General features: G+C 46.4%; 1 protein-coding gene across 1 annotated transcript in view; it reads left to right on the top strand.

Annotated features, from left to right (window-relative positions):
- The first annotated feature begins 21,288 nt into the window (after positions 1-21,288).
- Positions 21,289-22,342, top strand: part of LOC144145266 (uncharacterized) — a 34,250-nt gene continuing 33,196 nt past the window's right edge. The window contains exon 1 of the mRNA XM_077676809.1: positions 21,289-21,420. Coding sequence (XP_077532935.1) covers positions 21,342-21,420 — 79 coding nt within the window. The 5' untranslated portion in view covers positions 21,289-21,341. The remainder of the gene's footprint in view (positions 21,421-22,342) is intronic.

Raw genomic sequence — 22,342 nt, 5'->3', positions numbered from 1 at the left:
ATTGCGACGTTGCCCTAAAAACCGCTCGAGGGAAGCGAACTTTGTCTGATGAATGTCATGATCGGGGGAGAAGTGGAAGATGGTTGAAACGCGAAGCTTTCCCTGGTCGAAATCAGCGTTTTTAAAGTCAAAGTTCAAATACCCCCAAAACGCACTGCAAGAAAGTCAAGTTTTCACAATAAGTTTCACAAAACGATTATTATGATAAGCGACGGACCCGCCGCGGTGGTTTCGCGGCCATAGCGTTGTGCTGCTGAACCCAAGGACACGGGTTCGGTTCCCGGCCGCGACGACTGCTTTTTTGATGAAGGCGGAAAGCGAAAATGCCCTTGTGATCGAGATTTCGGCACACGTTACAGATCACCAGGTGGTCAAGATTAATCTGGAGCCCTGGGGCACGCCTCATCACCCGTGTAGCTTCGGCGCGTTATTAAACTACACAATCAGTCGATAATAAGCGAAGCCACATCAAGCGCCTCAGGAAAAAAAATGCTTACAGTGGTTGGAATCGAACCTGTGTCCCTGGCGTTATGAACCCGACGCCTATTCGACTAACACATTCTGAAATTTTTCTCTTTATTACTTTTTACACAAAAACACAATACAGGTGAAGGATAGTTTAAAACCGCCTGCTAAACTTTGGCTGACGGGAGGACTTAAAATAACCATCAATTATACGTAACTCCTCCAAAACATGTAGCCATTCAATTTCGGGATCCTGTACACCGTTCCGACACGGTCAAAGCAATTTTGATTCACGTTTTAATCATCTTTCTCAGAACAAACTTCGGGCTTTCTCAGAATAAACTTTCGGGTTCGTCTTGACGCTTAAATCTGGCGGTTCTAAAAGTTTCTTTACACACCTCTTCTCTTGAAGTTTATTACACAGATAGTGCAATACCCAATTCCAACAGATAGCCCGAATGTTCTCACTGACGCTGTTGCCAATTTATCTTTACTTGGCGTTTATGTGCTGACTGCTTCTCCTCGTGCGAAAGATGCTCCAGCAGCAGCAAAGCACAGCAGCTTGCCCTCAGGTTATCGCAAATTGCTTCACCATACGCTTGATGCCGTTGGTTGCTCGTTCGATCACCAGAATTTGTTTAGGCTGAGCAAGAAGGCGACTTCACCACAAATGCAACGATGCGCTCGGACTCTTTCCCAAACGCCCATTTTGGGTGGAATGCCGTTAATGTCGTGTCATCAGTAAGTAAGTAAATCTAATGAAAAGTCGATAAGCAAGTGATTTTCACTGGTCGTGGTCCTAACAAAACCTGAGGAACATGCTTTCGATTTTATTTTGCCTGGTGGCCTATAATTTTACCCGAGAACAGGTGTTTTTGCTGCAGAGTAGCCTTGGCTGCTTGCATAGCGCGGAGTTCTTCGGAGATGCGTGGTTGGGCTACGGGCTGGTGCAACTGAACGAATAATAACAACCGAAGGCTGCTTATTTTCACGCAGCCCTTGATAATTGAAGAGCGTCCTCCAGTTTCTTCAGTCGGAAAACTAGCTTCAAAAACACCATCTGGCTAGCGAGAGCCGGCGAACGATCAATCAACAAGTAGGGCGCGGGAGTTTCGCTTCTGTGATAAGCACTTGAAAAAAGGCGCAAAGAGGACGTTTCGCTTGTTTGCGAAGGTGCAAAAATGGTTCTCATGAGCGATAGCCATACCTCAATACATCGCAGCAGCGTGGGTGGGTGCCAATGGAAACGCGCAAGCATTATCCAGATGCCCCGACGCGCCATTGAGAAGGCGCAGTTATTGTTTTGGGCACGACGTCAAAAAAGCGTCTTTAGTTTCTTTTTACGCCCACACCATTACTGCAATTATTCACACTTCATATTAGGCCATCAAGAATCGTGGCATGGAGAAGTACAAATTAGCTGAAAAATTGTGCGCTTGGTTGTGAGTAGTTTGTGAACAGTGGACTGTTTGCAAGGAGCCTGTGCAATACGTGACTGGTGGCCCGCCACACCAAATGATATTCGACAGAAATCCCCCGCACGGGGCACCTTGTGCATTCAAGGTGACGGTATTGGCGACATCGCGGAACCAGAGCCCCCAAACATAAGCTGTAACCTACCATGGCGAAGTGTTTGTAGGTAGAGGGTAAGAAATTACGAATGGTGGCCGTCGGATCCTTGATGAAGCTTCGGCCGACGGGCTCTCTGTCTGTTTACCAGGCAGAGAGCTCCAGAACCTCTCTGGTCATCAGGGTAAAGCTAGAGAAGAAAGTATCCCGGTTTTCTGCTTATATTACATCATATGGTAAATAATAAACGCCCTCTGAAAGGGGGCCTCAAAGAATTGTTGTTTGCGCCTCTTGGAACCATCTCTTTCTCGAGCCCAGGCAGCTATCCCCGTACTACAGAAAAGGTGTATACCTCTACCCCGAACGGTTTCATCACCATGGGCAAAAACGGACTCAGTTTGCAAGAACGCCAAGACCTAAGACGCTGAGCGCATGCTTCAGGCTAATCAGGCATACAGCATACAGCTCAGAATTTGTTTGAGGAAACCACAAAACAAGCATCGACACTTGCGTTATGGATGATAAGGCGCCTGTGAACAATGGTACCCCCCCCCCCTTGTGTCCGTGGTAACGATTACGTTTGGAGGTTATTTTTCAAGGCTAGGTAGGATTAGCGTCACTAAATAGAGCAGTTCTTGCTTAAGACGCTGAGCGCAAGCGTCAGGCAAGGCAGGACCAAGCATTTACCGCATTTTTGGACTTGCTGCTACACGCGTTATTTCTGACTCTCATTCGGAACGACGTCCGTCGCGCACAGCCGCAAAGCAGGGACGGGAAGCTGAGAGTCTAAGACTACTAGAGTTGACCGAAGAAAACGCATAAACAACAAAAGTGGTGGCGCCCATGAACAGTCGCAGCGTGAACAAATGTCACGCAATGCGAACTGACTAATAATCACGCCGGCGGCACAGACCAATATAAGAAAAGAGTTCCAGTACTCTGTACCTTTGTCTGGGGACGCTATCCCAGCGCACGCAACAAGCACGGCGAGACAACGAGAAACATTTCATACCTTCATCCATCACCATTTTTAGTGGATTGCAACAGCTTTGCTCGACATCCACGTTCGCAGGGCGCGATGGCGACCAATTTTAAAGCGAAGCTTTTTACCCCTACCCCCAAGGGTTCTTTCGCGACCGTTTGTGTCAGTAAACTCCCGCGAACAAATAAAAAAATTTACCGGCCCCGCCAGGAATCGAACCTGGAACTAATAGCGGAACAAAGCGAGAGCCCGTTGTCCTACCAATTTAGCTACGAGCCCACACGGAGACGGGGAAGACAGGTGGTGTACTCACCAAGCACATCTACGGGTTTACCCCCCACATTCTCGCTGAATGCCACGTGATAGCGTCACGCGACCTCAGCTGCCGCTGTGCGCTCCATCCACCGCACGTCTAGCGGCCCTGTGCGCGCCTTGCTTGTGTGCTAGGAGTTACAAAAATTAACGAAAGCTCATACCAAGGCATGGAATCTCACTTATAGGACACCAATGTGCTAAAGTTTGTGGCCTCCAGTGTTCACATAAAAAATCACAGCTCCTTGTCGTCTGCCCTCACGCCAAACGACACATCAAGGAAAACATTCAAATACTCCTTGATCCTCAGGCCATCACTCCATGCCCCAGCATCAAGATCCTGGGCCTACATTTCCCGGCCAACCCCAAGAGTAATGTATCAATTCAGCGCCTCAAGCACAGCATCAAATGACACACATGATCAGGCGAGTTGCCACCGAGAAGCGAGGCCTCAAAGAATCCGATACCTTTCGATTTATTCAAGCTTTTATCCTCTCGAGAATCACTTACGTTAACCACCTGTTTTCTTTTCGGCAAGGAGGACATAAAGATGATTTATATATGATTGGAAAGGCAGATGAGCAGGCCCTTGGTCTTCCCCGGAGTGAGAGAGGCTGCTTAGCACGGGGCTCCACAACACGGTGGAAGAGCTCATAGAGGGCCATCTTCCTAACCAGAAGCTCCGGATGAGCAGAACTGCGGTGGGTCACCGCATCCTTCACCAGATTTGCTGGGCAGCACAGAATGCCACTCCGCTTGATGTACTCCCGGACTCTTGGGGACAATAACTAAAGATGCTCCCTTCGCTTAGAAATATGAATCCCTCACACGATGAGGGTCGCCGAAAAGCACGGGCTCATGCGCTCAACACCACATACCCTCGGTGGGGATCATGCAGTTATCTACACTGAGGCCCCCCAACATCGAGCGCAGTTGTACGCCATCATCCTGGCTACCTACAGAACAAACCTCCTTGCGTGTGCCCAACTCAAGACCCAAGACATGATGGCAGCAGAAGAGGCAGCCCTCGCCTTGGCTCTCCCTCAACCAGGGGTTCGGAAGGTAGTAACCGATTCCCAACAAGCCTACCGGAATTACCACTCGGGTTGGGTGTCCCGACATGCACTGCGTGTGCTAAAAGAACACTCCAAAAACGGTTCCATTCAGCTCATCTGGACACCCGCTCATGCTTCCTTGGAGAGCAAAGACTACGCCCACCAACAAGCCAGCGCTTTTACCCTCCCGTGCTATGGAGCTCCACGAGGACAGTCACACCGCTTGTCTCGTTCAGGGACATAACCCAGCATTATCGCCTTCAGGGACAGACCTTACCTTCACTTTACCCTGACCTTTCGAGAGAAAAACTACCTTACGGCATATACAATCCGTCTCTTTCTCACACCCAACGCGTTTTTACTTAATGCACCCGAATCGCTACGACGCTGAATGTAAATATTGCTCAAAAGTAAGAACGCTCCGCCACATAATCGGGGTGTGCCACTTTAGCCCTGAGCACCATCTTCTCTTTCTGTCAACTCCCCAACAAGTGCTGCTATCCAAACCCTCTCTGTCCACCCACCTTCAGTTGGTGGACAGAGCACAGGCGGCGCGGACACAGATGGGCTCCAGTGAAGAAGGAACCACTCCCCTGGGCCGCACTCTGGGTCATTCAGAAATGTGAATAGAAGTTATTCCTCCTCCTCCTTGTCCTTCTTTGTCTTCTTCTCGTATTCCTCCACCATCTCGGCCGTCGATCTCGTCGCCTCCGTCCGCGGCGGCAGAGATGGAGAAGTGAGATCGCCTAACATCTGGTTTGAGGTTCCGTTAATTATACAAAAAAAGTTTCCACTCATGTGTTACACCAATACAACTCAACCAACCACCGTTCATGCATCATCATTGATTTAACCTTACCATGAATATCTCTTTGAAGTAATAAATGGTGTGGTTAAGTGCAGTTCACTTCTCTCTGGTTTCACTATTTGTAGAGCGACGTGAGTGGATTTAAGGGACGTCGCATGGGTAATCGTTATGAGTGCCGTTTACAGCTTCGCTTTCCAGCCACATTCACAGGGTGAATTGGCGCGATTTTTGTAAAGACGATAGTCTTTCTTGGGCTACTTAAACCCAGAAATTTTGGTCTGTCTGTATGTCTGTCCGTCTGTCTGTCTGTGACTCGATTCAGCCACCCGGCCAAAGTAAAATATTGCTTGCGCAATAGTGTTATATAGTCACAGCTAAATCTACCCGTCTAAGTCCGGTGTAATGTTCATACCTGTCAACATTGTTGAAGAAGAACAAGACATTACGCAAATATACGACAACAAATTAATACAGAAGTGATATTTGCAGAGTTCCTTTATAAAAAATCAAACATGCTTGACTTTTGCGAAATTAAATACTTCATCAACTCCAGAAAAAAAATTTACTTCGCCGTCGCCTGCTGTCGCCCGCGCCACTTTAGCTTCTTGCGGCATTTTAAGGAATAATCCGGCAACAGTTACGAAAGGTTCCACTAGATAGGTTTCACGTTCTGCTTGCAACGCACGTGGAGTAGGGAAACGTGGTTCTATAAACGTTGAAGTAGGGCGCCTCGATTCACACGCGTCTTCGCCGTACGGCAGCGTTGGCATCGAGACACCCAGTTTGGAGCAGTGGAACGCGGGAAATTTAAAATGATTTAAGCAAACCTTTGGCGTATTTACCTTGGGAGGAGCGTGACGCAAGACGAACAACATGAGAGGTGAGCGGGAAAGCGAAGCGAGGCATTTCCTTGGCAAAAGTCGATAAAGACTATCGTCTTTTGACGACATTTGCAACGAAAGGAGCAGATGCGCGGCCAATTTTGTGATAATGGAATCTGTTCAAAAATCAAACCCAATTCCTTCCTACTCTGCAATGCTTATTTATAAATTTCTCCAAGGCATCCTTGGAAAATCATACGACGCTAACAAACTCAGAACCGTGGAAGTTTGAGTTGCAGTCAAAAGACAGCAGCAAGCCAAAGCTCTCCTGACGCAGACCCGCTTGGCAGATCTGGGTATCAATGGGTATCAAGGCCACACCTCACTGCAGCCTCAATAGCTGGAAGGGTGTGACATCAGAGCCGGATTTGTTAAACGAAACGGATTCCGGTCTACTTTTGGGCCTGAAGGATTTGGGCGTTAAAACAAGCGAACAGCAATTAAAAATATAATCTAGATATTCGACAGCTCCCCTGTCTCAGAGAACACAAATGCAGGTTTGATTAATTGCACCATATGACCATATATCCCTACCACAGCGCTGTTTTAGGCGCCAGAGTTTTGAGAATGGTTCTAAATCCTGCAGGGGTCGACTAACAAGTATTAAGTGCTGAACGAACGATCACGCAACAGAAACGTGCAATACAACAAACTTCACCTGCCCCAACTGCCCGGAACCACACCCGACATACTCCCTAAGCGTGGAAAATTTCAACTAGATAAGAAAACTGTTAATATCAAAGTAACTGAGAACATCTCCTTTTTAGGGTCGTGAAAGAGGTTTGCCTCTCTCCACTGGAGAGGTATGCCGGCGCAGCTCGCTGGGGGGTGAAGCGACTCCTGGTTTCGGCGGCGACCCAGGTCAGCGAGTCTGATCTAGTCCCGCCCTCCCCTTCGGGTTTCCTGTGGCTCCCAACCCGTCCTAACATAGCTTGCTGAGCAAGCAGCGGTTGGGGTGGCCACCGTCTCCGTCGGGAGCGATGCCACTCTCACCGCTTCCGCGCCCCCGACCGCCAGCATGAGGGAGGGCATGGGGAGGTGGATACGGACGAACCCGTGGCGGCTCCAACCCCCGCCTCACTCCCTGTGCCACCGGTGGCGCGCCTGACGCCCTCGTTGGTGGTGGCCTGTGTTAAGTGCAGCCAAAACGGTGCGTGGTCAAAGTGCCCAATCAATCAGGTACTCCGAGGACATCCGACGATGACATGAACGTCGTACCTCTGCTGACTGAGTCGCAGCCCATGGAACGAGTTGCGGCGTCCAAATCTACAGAGAAGCCAAAGAGAACAGAATCATTGCCCCAAAACACCATGAGAAAAAACACAGATATAATCCATTCGCTCCACAGTTTAAATATTTGGAAGAGAAAAAAAATCATCCAATGTAACAGTGGAGGCCTACTTAAAAATCCCGACGATGTTCACGAGATACTCCACGTTATTCAGCCTAGTGTAATGTGTCTACAAGAAACACACCTTAAAAGTAAGCAAACTTCTTCAATAGTTACATGGCATTCAGAAAGGACATGGATGGCTGCACACGCTCTTCCGGTTGTGTGGCCACTTTGCTCGAAAACCATTAGCATGTCAAAGCATCATCTTAAACACTGTCCTCGAGGCGGTAGACATTCGAACAGTATTTAATTCGTTAATAACTGTGCTCCATTTACATGTCTCATGACTTCCAGCGTTTCAGCTCTGATTTTGAGGAGCTGGTAGCTCAGCGGCGTCAACAATTCATCTTGAAAGGCGACCTGAATACGCACAATTCTCTTCGGGGATCTTTGCGCCCACATGCGTGATGTCGCGTGACTCAAAAATTCCTAACATCCTCGGGAGAATGCTTTTTCAATAAGAAACAACCTACATACTATAATATACGACACAAAACTGATTCACACCTCGACTTAGCTATTGGTTCTGCAATTCTCTTTCCACCTCTTGAGTGGGACGTGGGGGCGGACCCATATAGTAGTGGCCACTTCCCAACAATATTAACATATATAGATAAATGGCTAAACAGTTCACCTCCCCACAAAAGGTTCAATGACGCCCGAACAAACTGGTGTACATTTAGAGAAATATCCAAACTACACAACGCATCCATAACACACCTTCACGCGCAGGAAGCAGTCCAACTCGTCATGGCGAAAATCCTCGATGCCACCGAAAAGTCCATCCCACAGGCCTCCGGTACCCCTCTCAACCCAAGGAAGCCATGGTGAAATCAAGATTGTAGGTGGGTGCGAGAGGCCAAGAACAAAGGATGGGGTATCTTTGTCCGGTGCCCACATTAGATGACCTCATCTCCATAAACGGGTAAAGGCACTTGAAAAGCATGTGAACCGTGAGGTGAAAACAGAGGGTGGGCGTGCATTTCTGGAATCCACAACCTGATACAAAGACAAACACGAAGTCTGTACACAAATACGTAAACCTAAAGGACAACAGAAACATATCCTGTCCCTGCTCAGCACAAGGGACACACTCGAAGACCAAGCTAACACATTTGTGCAACACTTCAATCTCGTGTTCAGCTCTACGCAATACACAAAAATTCTCACGAGACAAAATATTCTATGAAAAGAAATTTTACGCGATAATAACAAGTCAAACACCTCTTAAAACTCCAGTTTTCACTTCATGAGCTGATGATAGCTCTGAACAATTGAAATCTTTTAGCTCCACGTGCAGACAACAATATACACACCATGACACAACACCTACGCACAGACACCTACAGATAAGATATCACAGTCCACCCATCGCTCTTTTTGTCTGACGATCCCATCGTTCCTGTCAAGCACGTCTTTAACTATTTATCAAAAGTTGAATCTCTACACCCCATTTCATACCACAACCTGGCTCTCTCCACCAATCGTCTCTATTGTCTGATTGATTTTACTTTTGTTCGTACTCACCCATTTTAGTGTTTGCATATTCATTTAGGTTATCTAACAGCCCTCTTGGCGTTATTTGCCCCAGTTGGCCTTGCGCCATGAACATCCAAACATCATCATTTGAGAGAAATCGCCCGCAATTTTGCATGCTCGGCGGTGGCAGTCACATTGCTATGTTAAGGAATATAGACACTTTATTGATATTGTGTCCTCAATTGTCTTGAAAACAGCACAGGAAAGCAAACGAAAAGTAAACGAAAGGAGACAGTGACAACCGGAGGAAATGAGGAGATCCCATTTCGCCATGGGTCAGGTAGTCTTTGATTTGAGTTCTTCTAAAATGCTGGTGATCAAATTGCGAAAAATCTCTTATTCAGTCTAGCCCTTTCGGCTGTGATTTTTTTATTTTGACGGCATATTTTTTGTGCATTTTTAGTGCTTTTACGAGCCAAATAACACTCCTCTAAAGTGTTAATACTGTAGGTGAAGTAATTACCGAGTTAGCGATGTGGGATCAAAACAGGACATCAGGTTGTAAATGGCCGTACCGGGTTCTTTATTTACAAAGTTTGAGGGGAGGTTATGAAGACTAGATTGTCTTAGTTGCCCGTGTGAAAAACCTTGAAGCAGTTCCGTGACTTCGTCAGGCATAAGTGCACCTTGCGTTTTTCGCACGAGGTACGAGTTTTTCCAGTGGACTGCTCCATTTTGCATCACTGCTCCCTTGATTCGTCGTGCAGGGGCCAATGCCCAACTTGGTCAACCCTGACGTCTTGAAGGGGCCTGTTTTCTGTGTACCTGGCTTGCTTTGCCGGCTGCAGAGGGGAAGCTGAGGGCCTTAGTCTCTTTGGGGTCACAGGCTTGCTCTCCGCATCTGAAAGTGCCGCGATGAGTGCCAAAGTGAAGTCCCGTAGGTAGAGCTGCTTGGTGGACACGATAAGCCACCTCTCTGCGTCTTTGCGGTACTCAAGCCAGGCATTCACAACTGCCAGGTTCAGAAAATGGAAAATCATCCTGAGGGGCCATTTTCTAGATCTAATGCTTGTGTGGTACAAAGCTACAAGAAAATCTACTTTGTCTACGCCACCCATGCTGTGGTTGTATGTCCCAAATACACCTGGTCGTTTGATGTCTCCAAAGCACTTCTCTGCTTTGCTCCAACGGCGAGTGGAGTCCTCATGGTCCACAGCTACAAACGTGGACGCCAAGGTCAGCGTCCGATTGTTCATCCGCTTCGTGACTGTAATACTTCCCTCCGTGCTGACGAGGCAATCTGACGACCCACGTCCTTTCTTCTTCAGCTCTTTTTCGCTCATAAGAGGACGTTTCTCACATCTGTTCGAGCTGACTGTTCCAGTAGCAAATATTTTCTTCAGCAATTCACGAAGCAGCGGCAATGACGTGAAATAGTTGTCGAAAAACTACTGGCGTCTTGCGTCAGATGTTATTCGCTCGGCCAGCTGGAGAACTGTACCGTCTGTGATCCCAAAGTTACATTTAAGGTCTTCTGCTAAGCGAGTTGTGGATCCTTGGTAGGTAAAGAAGTCATAAATGAGCCCGGATTCACCACACAGCATAAATATTTTCACGCCTCACGGGTGTGGTTTCCTTTTGATGTATTGCTTTTGTCAAGCCGGTACCTTGAAGAAGACAATCTGCTCGTCGATGCAGAGGCGTTTTTCTAGAACAAGTTCAGTGCATCTTTGCTGAAAAGCGTCCAGCAGCAGTCTCACCTTCCAAGGGCGGTCACTCGTGCTGGGCTTGTTGGCATCTACAATGTGAAGGTTGTTACGCAGCTTCTCAAAGCGGTTGCGTGACATCCCTGTTAACCCTACGAAAGCAGATGTCACGCTTGGTTTTCAGTAGAGTCGCAACCTTGGATACCGCAGAACACCCATTGTGACGTGAAGTGCGACAAGACGCCTAAGTTCTTGCCCATCTGTTCTGACTGAGCATCCATTCTGAAGCACAAAGTACCGGTGTTTGTTTTATCCGACAGTATCAGAAGCACACTTTTGGGCACATACGGGCTGAAGTATTGGTACAGGGATGGCATTCCATCTTCAAATGCTGGCGCTCCATCGAGGTCTTCTTGGAATGCCGTGTTTGGTGTTTGAAAGGGTCTCCTTTGCCATCCACCAGCCGTTCCAAATACGCTTTCATCGTACGAGGTGTCACTTTCGCTGTCGATTTGCGCTTCGTCTGTTGTTCCGGCGGCTCCATAAAGCTCCAAACCATCGCCTTTGTTATCGCATTCGCCGTCGACATCGGACAAATTTCCATTATCGAGCTCCTCAAACAACTCGTCAGCGGCACCTTGAAGCCCTCTGGACCGCGTGTTATGACACAAGTAAAACAACGGCGTTTGTATGGATTCACTTGCGGGAAACCAGAAACCGCCAAGCTGAAACGCCGCGCCCGCAGTAAATTATTGGGCGCCGCAATTTGCAACCGCTGAGCCCTGGTGGCGTCAAAATTACACACGGAGGAAAGATGCCGCCGCAAAAAAGCTACGCCCAAAATCACAGCAATTCAAGCGCTCGTATGATAGAGTAACTATAAGCAATAAAATACATAGATTGCGTGGCATTTACTCAGATTCTTAGCCGCAATAGTTCAAAGTGCGAGCTCACCTGACGCGCCGCTCTCTACGTTTTCGCTGAATCTTCGTCTTTCTCACACCTAACGTTCAGGAGCGGTTGACGAGCCTTACTGCGCATGCGCCAACTAGACATCAAAAAACAAAGAAAGCGACCTTTTCTTTTTGCCGGATGTGACGTCATGGTTAAAAAAATGGCAGCTTTTGTGCGGTTACCTCGCTGCGCTCTTCTCGTCGGGATTTTTGTCTGCCGTTGCAGCGGTGCATAGGTGTTTGGCTTGCGATTGTGATGAGGGCGGTCTCGAAGAACTTCTGGAGAGAAGTTAGGGTGGTGTGCAGCGTGTGATTGGGACGCTGAGTGTGTGCGGCTGCCTAATTTGCGTGTAGTACGTTGCGACGGTCACCACGGGCGCTCTGCGTCAGTTCTGCCGCCTCGATTTGCGACAGCGATGAGTACGTTCCCGAGGAACTTCTGCGGTGTGTTTTATTAGGGCGCCGTGTTGAGGCCTCTGTTCGTTTCGTTGCCTACGCGCCGTGACGAGAGGCAGGAACGCCGGTCACACGAGGACACTGGGACGGGGCATGACCACTCCCATCGTAACAAAGCTAGCCACTACAAACGATTCTGCGCGCATAACTTATTTCGCACTGAACTGCTACGTGGGCCACAGGCTTGTGTTTTTGTCCCAGTATAACGGAGGGAACCTGTGCGACGTAAGGTATAATTGTGTGTTCGTATTCGTGAGGCAGGCAGGTAATGTTCTCCATTGCGAAGGTGTAGTAACTACCATGCTGAATAATCTGTCTTCTAATCACTTCCTAGGTCTGAAACCTTAAGCCAGCTGATAATAGGACATGCAGTCCGGTGGAAGGTAGGGCTGCGCACAGGACAAAAGTTTTTGTTTTGTTTTTGTTACCAGCTATAGGAACCAAGCCTTAATAATAGACATACAGGCCTCAAGATCCAGGCCTCAAGTAGTAAATGAGAAAGTGTTAACTAGTTGCGCTTAGCCCTGCTGCCAAGCATTTTTCATTTTGTGGGCCCTCTAAAGTTACCGTTTTTAAAGTATCCCTTCTGGGGCACGTTCAAGCTGGTATACTTCCATGCATTCAACAGATGCTGAACAGTTCACCCAATATGTCCTTGATGTGGGCCGTCACATGCCGCAGAAATATATTGTACTTCAATTGGTACTTTTAGCAACAGATCTTATGATCTTCAGTGCTTTCAAGTCCATTTCTTCTGGATTTAGCATGACTGAGTAGTTGTCTGCAGCAATCTTGCCGCAAATAAGTTATTGCTTGTCAAATAGCACAAAAGTACCACTACAACTTAAAACTGACATTAGTCAGGGATGAGGTTTTGTTTGTGAGTTTTCTCTGTCCAGCAGTTATGGCAATGGTAGCTGAGTGTTTTTTGTCGGTACAAAAACAACTTACCTTTTGTATATATGTCACAAACTCGAGCGTACGACGTCTAAACATACCGTATATTTTTTCAGTTTTTTTTGCACAGCGTCTAATTTGTGTTAAAGGCGTCGATTCATTCAGTTTGGTTCTATTCACCCCGAGGCAATGCTGGAACTTTCTCGAACGAAGAGGCGGTAACACGACCACTCGCCGGCTTGCCGGCAAGAACATACCAAAATAAAAGCTCCACCGCTCAGCTTACACCGAAGCTTCGAGCACTCTCGAGGAGGCACGCGAGGCCTTGCCAGTGCTAAAGCGCGCCGAAGATTCTAGAAGGGAGAAAGAGGGAAGTTATTCACTGACGGCGGCGGGCGCGTTGTGTGTTGTGCCCCCTCTCTCCGCGCCGGCGCGGTTATAAAAAGAGAAGCCGTGCCTAAGCAAACCAGTTACGTTTGGACGTCGTCGTGATGTGACAACGGCACTTGCCAGTTTGTGCATCACACCATAGGCGACCCGCGCCCTGGAGGACTCCAACGTATTCCCGGGCCTCGAATCACCGTGATCGTCTCGGATGGCCGGGCCTACAACGAAGCCACGCTTCCCAGATAGCCGAATCGCCTCCGAGAGCGGTGTATCGTCCGGCCCGGTCGGTGAATATTGTGGGACTCTGTCTCTCATATGCATCGAACTGTTCGTTTTTTTCTTTTAGTTAACTACTCCGCTTCGTAATATCCATATCTTAACGCTCCTGTTTGTATCATTTTGCCTAATTTTGAACTGTCTCTTGCATTTGAATTCGATCTAATTTGTCTGTCATCAACGATTTGTTACTTCGTGCTTGTGCAGTATTTTGCCTGTCTAAATATAAGTATTTGTGCTGTTTTCGTTCAAGGCTCTTGCTCATTCTTGCCGCTCTGGTCGGCGAAAGCCGCACATCAGACGGCCACCCCCTTCGTCACCTGTGCCCTGTAGATTCGGTGGGGTTGTTGGCGCGCTTGAGTCGACTCTCCATATCTTCTGACAGTGTACCCTATTAAGGAGACGGTGACAATATACAGTTAGAGGTTTGCGATTATCAACTATGCATTAGTGAATTGAATGCAAGAAGGTAAATTTGGCTATGAATTGAATAAAATAATTGTGAATACGAAAAGGAAAAGCTGGCTGCAAATTGAATATTTTCAAATCACACTGTCTTTGTTTTGGTGTTTCTATAGTGTATAAAACCTAACTACTTCAAAAAAGACAGCTTAGGCAGTCAGAACTATCGACACATCTCTGTCCAGGTACTTGTGCTTGACATGCAAAACATTTATGGTAACAGAGAAAATAACAAAACAGACATGCAAAGCAGCGCACCACGAATATTGTATACAATGCATGGAGAAATATGGGTTCCTCAAAATACTGTGAACACAGTAACCATATTAATTAAAGCATCCTGACAGGCTAGTTGGTCTGACATAATGGAAATAAACTTCGCGCTACAAGGACGGGACGAAAGAAGAGGTGGACGCTGTGTGGTGTGTCCCCTTCTTTCGTCTCGTCCTTGTAGCGCAAAGTTTATTTCCAACCATATTAAGTATACTTAATATTATTGGCAGCAGTCGCCCCCCCCCCCTCTCCCCAATCATTGAAAGGTGTATGGGCATGCTAGTTTCGGGTGAGACCACCCCAACAAGCCAGCAATGACGCTTGATTTCTCACTCGTGCCATTATATTTACAGGAAACCTCTTTTAGATTATAAATTTTGCTCTCGTAGTGTTGCACTTGACCTAACTTATACCGCTGTTAGCGAAAACTTGTTTGGGGCAAGGCTTCTGCATTGGGCTTCTGGCACGGCTTCGGTGTCATGCAGAAAAAGCAACCCATAAGGTGTTACCATGTAGTGAAGCTTTAAAGTTTGCAAGTCTTGCGAAAGAGCAAACATTCGTTGCTCTACTACTTGTAAATTTCAAATATTTGAAACAGAGCAGCAAATCGAACATAAAAATCTATTCGCAAAGTATCCTAAGTTGCGAATGTTCCCACAACTTCAAATATACTGCCTGGTCACTTCAGTAAAAGTGTATAATAAGTTTATACATATATTTCATGAATTAAAGTTAAAAATGCCGTAAGGTGTTCATTATGGAAGTTTGATGCATTTATTTGAAATCATTGATAAGCATTGGGATCAGTTGATTGGATGGTTAACCTCTCTGTCTTCCCTGAATGTCAGGCTTGAAGAACATAACTATTAAAAAGAAAAACTTGACCTGAGTCACTTGAATTCTCATTGCTGCGCATGCATTCCTGATTGTGTCCCTGTGTTTGAGCGCACAGCCATCTTTTTCCGACGTAAGAACCAGCAAATGCGAGAAATTGTAGAAGCCAGCCACATCATAAAAGCTGGTTCCGATTGCATCAATCATCCGTCTATCGCCCTGCTTAATCGAGAAGTCGAATATTTAGATGGACATTGAGCGCTATTTCGGTGTCTCTTCTGGGCATGCGTGTTGGGGTGGGAGGGAGGGTCTTAACACATGTAGGATGCGGTTGTCTTTGCTGTTTCTTCACCATTCGTGCGGCTCAAAGTTTGCTTTGTGGTTTTGTTGCAGTTTTTTTTGTATGTTCGGCTGAGTGCGCCGAGAACTGACGCATGGGGGGCATGACGATTTGGCGCTTGGGCATTTAAGGCTTTGATGCGTGCAATAACAAACTAGTTGCGAGTCTGCGCTTGTGCTGTCTTCATGTATTCTTGTCCCTGTTAATTTGCGCTCAGTTTTTTTTGAGATGCTTCCCTGTACTATCTCCTTCCTTCCTTTACAGGGTGGGCATTCATAGGGGCACGTGTTGGGTAATGTGTTCTGTTGTATGTGTGGGTTTGTAGGTATCTGTACAACGGCTGTGGACTTAGAGGTCGGTAACAGAATCTGGCAGGTCTTTTGTGCTTCCTACGAATCTCTGGATAGTAAATTTGAGGGCAGCAGTGCGGGCCGCCTTATTTCCTTGTAGTTTAAAAAGTCGTGATGTCAGATGAGTTAGATTATCGCTAGCTTTTGTATGCGTCTGAGTGCATTTGAGGTGTGATGCATCTTTCTTGATAGAGGCGACATGCTTACTGGGAAGCTTGGTAAAATCTGCCATGGCTATGCTTGGCTGTTTTTTTTGCAAATTTGTGGAAGTGGTAGTGGTGAGTGTGGCAGGCATCAAGGGTTTCTTATGAGTCATTAATGGCACACGTCCCAGGGTTTTGTGCTTAAATATGCATCAAAACAGTGAACTGAATGAAGGTGGCTACGCAGGCTAGTTTAGGCCAAATGTCAAGCATGGCTTAAGGGAAGGGTAGAGACAAGAAGGAGCTTCATCAGCTAAGCTTCATTTCCCTCTGAGAGTGATTACAAAGTAAACAAAACCCTCATGTGACACTGGTTTAAGACCACATGTGAAAAGCAATTACAGCTGCTGCACACTTCACACTAATCATTCAGTTATCTATAGTGCATATCTCTCCCATCTTTATCACATAGGCCTCAAATCTTTCTTGTTCCTGTTTTGTGCAATACAACTTCAGCATGCTCGTCATATAAAATTCTGGCATGCCGCCACCTGGCTTGCACTGAGTCTTGGAGTGTAGCACCAAATCGGTTTCTGTTCCAGTCGTCAGCAATGCGGCATGCTCCCACTACCGCCTGTTACGGCAGTGCCTTGTCTGCCCTATGTACCATCAAGATACATTGAAATACGAACAACAAAGTATGGGACTTTCAGTACATGCTCTGCATCATGGTGACGGGCTGTGTAGCCACATTAGGAACAAGTTACAAGAATTAGTGTCCAACGTTTTTATATAAATAGCATTTGGGAATGTTAATTTGGCCACCGCCACATTTGGTGCGGGGTCCCGCTACGGTTACAAACTTTGTGGCTGTGTAGGATGAAGCAGAACACGGCGAAGGCTGATAGCAGAAGCACAAACGGGCACCCAATATGGTGGTGGGAGAAACAGATATTTTCACAGACAGAATGCTGCCCTCTCAGCACCCACGTGCTAGTTGGTCTTACTGGGTGTAAACAATACCTTAGATAAAGTGCCCGAAGCTTATCATCACTCCCAAACTTCCCGCCTCAACCACCTACCAGACGAGACACCCTTGAACTCCTAGGATATTCAGTACTGCCCCAAGGACAGCTACAACGTGTGCCCCTCTACATCCGTCAAAACATTTGTGCAGCTCCCATACCGCGATATACGCATCAATACGCTCGTCAGTAAAGCAACCCTCTAGAGACCAACGAAACTAACGAGGATAATTACAAACGTTTTATTTCTACACGCCAAAAACCCTCTGCAATGATTTAACAAGAATATGCAGCAGGAACATGACCTCCTGAATATAATGTCCCGGAGCTTATGACAGCACACAGCGATTACAAGACACGGGGTGAGACGAACCAAAGCGACACGCAGGAATGTGAAAGTGCTTGGCAAGGTCGAAAGAAGTACTTCCGGGGTGGCGCACACTGAAACTCATGTAGGTTTTAGGAGGGAGTAGTAGAGAAAAAGAAACCAACCTGCAGTCGGTGTGAGACAAGACGCGAAAATATAGACGCACGCTGCACAACATCACCTGCCTACCCGAAGAGGACACGGACAGCGTAGGCGAAACGAACTGCAATGTGATATAAATAAAGAATCAGCAGTGGCTGTAAGATGAACAAAAAAATACGAAGAGCACTAGTCAGCTCTCTAAGATAACGGAGGGTGTAATTGACATGAGTGACATGCGCAGAAACGTGAAAGTATCTGGCAAGGAGGACAACAACAACGGTTACCGTTGTCGAACTCCGACCCAGAGGTCATGTTGAGAACGATAACGGCTGCAATAGAGCAAAAATTGAGATACAAGGAAATATAGGAGGAGGTGTGGCTGTAAAAAAGAAGGAACTTTGTACGGGCTAATGCAAAATGTATGCATACGAGAGAAAAGTTGCAAGTGCAGGATAAGCATGGGGAGGAAGGGAAAGTTAAATAATGACCTGAGCAGATTGTTGGTTCAGCAGCGTATTGCACGTAAGCTTTGACTCACGAACAGTTGCCATTCGAGGTTGTAGAAGTTACTACGAATCAAGAAGAAAACTTTGCGAAGAAGATGGCAAGACGAATGATGGGTGACGACAGAATAAAGGCGCAATTATGAAACATTAAAGCAACATTCTCTGTGGAGGTGGAAAAATTGTTCGTTGAATATTCCGGTACTCTAACATTACCCGTAGAATCCAAAACGAAAAACAATTGTACTTTACAACGAAGTCTCTTCTTAAGCGCTTACAGTGACCGACCCATCAATAAACTTGGTCGTATAGGAGGTGTTTGCCGACATAATATTTGACCGCAGAAGCGACAGTGTACATAACCGTAAACCAACTGAAGAATTAAAATTTCGGCGGTTTCTTAACAATTATAAACCGCATTCACAGAAACTAGATATCTCAGAAATTTACGTATTATATCAAGAATAGGATCACAGTTTTCTCTGAATAGAAAGAAGTAATGGATCTGGTGGTAAGAGTACATTATCAAAAGCTTTTGAAGATACTGGAGATCACGAGATGAAAAAGTGGTTTCTGGAGAGCATATAAAAATGTACATAAGTAAAACACATACAAAGAAGAGACGGTGATGACAGAAAGAAAACGTACTAACTCATTACATAAACAAAAGAAATGAAGTGACGGTTACATCCTAAAGGAATCATTTTCAAAAAGTCATGCCTTAGGAAGTTTAAATGACTCTCGGTATATCTGTAGAGAAGTGTTTAATTAAAGTATTAATGTATAACCGGCGCTCCACCTTTCTCAGTGCGAAAAACTCTTGTCACACGGCTGTCCATCATAGCCAAAATGTCGTGGAAGATTATTGTTCACAAGAAACCGCAACGTTACTTAGCAGGTGCGTAAACAAAAATACATCGTCTAACCAAAGTTGTTTACAGCTTGTCCAGAGGGAGTGTTTGGTGAGGTGTTATCGGCATACGTGTGGGAACCTAAAAAATGAAAATATTCGAGCCACTTCAGATTTGTGAGCGACGTCGTCTACTTCTATAAATGTTGCTTCAGACCTATAAATGTTGCTTCAGGAGTTGTAAAAAGTGTGTGGGAATATTTCGGCTATTTGCAAATGAATGAAGGTAACTCAGGTATTTAAAAAGAATTGAAGGTAATGCGAAAGGGCGTCTGATGGCGGGAACTTTAGTGATGTTCGCTCGAAGGACAAGACAGTGGAGGAGGGTTCAACTAGCGGAGATTTTTGAGAGTCGTGCTCGCTGGCGGGAAACGTGGCCTTCACAGGTCTCGCGAACGGTGTTACAGGCACGCAGTGGCAATAGTGTAGTATTGGAAATGTTTATTGGGCCCCCATCGCCTGATTTAAGGCCTTGTGAAGGACAGTACCGAGTTAATACTACGGAAGGGATGAAGGGGTGGAAGAACTAGAGTACGCCCCCCGGGAAAGAACGAAGGTGAGGATTGAGACTTCACGTGTAACTGCTTTCAAAACACAAAATAACGGCCGAAAAATAAACTTTTTGGTGAAATACCCGTTTGCTCCTCATGCGATAACTGCTCTGTAAAAGCACTGCACTAAAAATTTCGACTTCTTAAAAGCCCCGTTTCCTTATCGTCTGCTTAAAAAACTGCAGTGTAAGGAAATGTAACAGCTTAAATGCACTCATTCCCGACGCCACCGATCAGAAAAAAGTGGCGATTTTGAAACTGAGACTGAGACGAGCGCAGCCATTACCGCCAGACTAAAATGACGTCGCAGCCAGCAACTGAGCAGCCGGGCAGCCCCCAGCTAAGGCGCAAGCCTGCGGGTAACCTCCTCGTCAGCGCGCGGAAGTCCTGAGAGAAGCCCACTGAGCGAAGTTCCACCGCCTCTCCAGCCGCCCAGCAACCAGCCGGCCAAGCCCCCGGTTCAGCGGCATGTCAATTCCGTTTTGTGCCTGCTTGCTCGATCCGCCGGCAGAGGCAGCAGCGCCTGCTACAAGGCTATTTACGATGGTAGGCTTGGGCTACTTAAACCTTAAAAATTTGGCCTGCCTGCCTGCCTGCCTGCCTGCCTACCTGCCTGCCTGCCTGCCTGCCTGCCTGCCTGTCTGTCTGTCTGTCTGTCTGTCTGTCTGTCTGTCTGTCTGTCTGTCTGTCTGTCTGTCTGTCTGTCTGTCTGTCTGTCCTTCGATTCCTGTCACCTAGATAAAGTTGAGAATTCTTCGACAAGACGTCTATATACAAATCCTTTACAAACCTATAAATCTGGTACCATACTTCATACTAAGCGGCATTTTTCAGCAAAAGGAAAACGCTTGACATATTTGAGGTAAAATGTCAAACGACAACTTTTACTAGGAAGTTTTATTCTCATTGAAAATTGACGCATGCTTTACCTTTGAGATAGCAAATAAAGAAGTGAGTGCTGAATGCTGTACTTTGACCAAGAAATATTATAAAGCTTTCACCGCAGCCTAGACCTCGTTGCTGAGTACAATAACAGCAATACCCAATGGTTCTAATAGATGTCGCAGAATTAGTGGGCCACGAGAGAATAGAGTTTTCTTCAGCAAGCAAAACTACACCCCGTTTGTCGTGGGAGGAGCGAGAGAAGGGGGGAAGAGAGTGAGAGGTGGGCAGAGAGAGGAGAAAGGCCTTTACGGGGCAAGGGCAGTCTTTTAACTACATTTGCAGAAAAGTGAGATGCCCGGCTCATTTCGCAGGACTACCAGCCATGTCTCAGGTGATTTAGAAGTACGTACTGGACTACTGGACGTTCCAATTAAATTTGGCCCAGCGGAACTGTCGGCGGAGTTGTCCCGTAAAGTTTGGAGTGTGCTTAGAACCAGTACAAGATAATATTTCTGGGGGAACTTGCTGTCTTTGCTGTATGAAGGTTTCTGCAACTGCAGCTCTGTAGCAATTTGTTCTGGGATGTCAGTGTCGTAGGTGAAATGTTACTTGGCAATTTGTAAAATATTATCTACTTGAGGTCGATCTACGCCAAACGGCCGTGGATTCCATTGCGGCTTTTATTGGGGCCAAAAATAAAATTACACAAGGAAGGCTGCCTACTGCGCCTACCTTTCTGCTCCTGCTCCAATTGATTTTCCAAACAGAGCCACCGTGGCTCCTATTGCGGCAAACACCAAAGCCAGTGATGGATGCAGTGGCGACGCCAGTGCTGTCTTTTTTTTAAAGTTCTACGTTTGAACAGCGTTCCTGCGTTACTTCCTGCTCAAACGAGGACCATTATACGGGAGCTAAATTTCTGACAGAGCACCACAGCCACTTAAAAGTGAGTGGACATTCAGACGTTCCGAAAAAAAATGAACTTGCAATTTTCTGCCTTCAGTCTTTTCTGCAACTTTTTGGCGGGTTGTGCTTGCAAGATCGACCAAAAAGAAGGTATGATGCTGTTCTGTTTTTGTTGTTTACTGGCGTTTGTTGCTACAGAATACAAAAAAAATCTTTATGCTGTGGAAACATCTTCTTCTATGACCTGTCTGCTACAGTGTGTATTACAGCATTGCAGCAATGATGCATCTTTCGCAAATCAGGCTCCGTGATATATAGGGTGGTAAAGTTCATTGTTGAACGTTGATTACCCACCTTTCAACGTTTGTTTCATCCTTCTACAATTTATCCTTCTCTAATTAGAGTGTTTAAATAAACATGACTGGTGCGAGCGAAGTGCTGTGGACACTTGTAAAAGCAGTGCTCATGGGCGCCTTGCAACAGTCCGCTAGGTTGAGGGGCTCGAACAAAAGTAATTGCACAAAAGTCGCGTCTTTATAAAGTTCACTGCTTTGTGCAAAATAGAATTTCCTTCTGAGTAAAGGATGCTTCAACTGTTCTACCTTAAAAAACGACTTTCAAAGACCGCTAGGAATCAATTTTATGTTAAGTATTCCAATTTGAAGCCGTAATGGGCGTTCACGATGGAATCATTAGTATTTTTTACCGGTTAAAATGAGAGCTGCAAGAATCGAAAAAAAAACTCTCCCCTTTTCGCAATTAAATTAAGGCGCTGTCTATCTTCCACTCGACCTCTACCCCTCCAGCGCACATAGGGTAGTGCCAGTCCGGCTAATTTGATGTTGTCCTTCCTCCCATGTGAAGATCACTGCATTCACCAGTAATGTAACACGCTAAAAGTAAAACTCGTGTCACCGTTATTGGGTGCATGGTAATGGCGCCAGTGCATTACCATGTACCATGGTAATACCGTGCTAACGCATGGTAAGGGCAATTCATGCAGTAAAGACGCCAAAGAGAGCAAATAGCCGGGCCTATTGATGTTAGAATCACTGTAGTAATAGCACAGGCC

This window comes from Haemaphysalis longicornis, unplaced genomic scaffold (assembly GCF_048455015.1).
Source record: "Haemaphysalis longicornis isolate Haplotype H1 unplaced genomic scaffold, Haemaphysalis longicornis Haplotype H1 scaffold_7, whole genome shotgun sequence".
NCBI lineage: Eukaryota > Metazoa > Arthropoda > Arachnida > Ixodida > Ixodidae > Haemaphysalis > Haemaphysalis longicornis.
The sequence above is the reverse complement of the archived record's forward strand: the minus strand, read 5'-3'. Positions and strand labels throughout refer to the sequence as shown.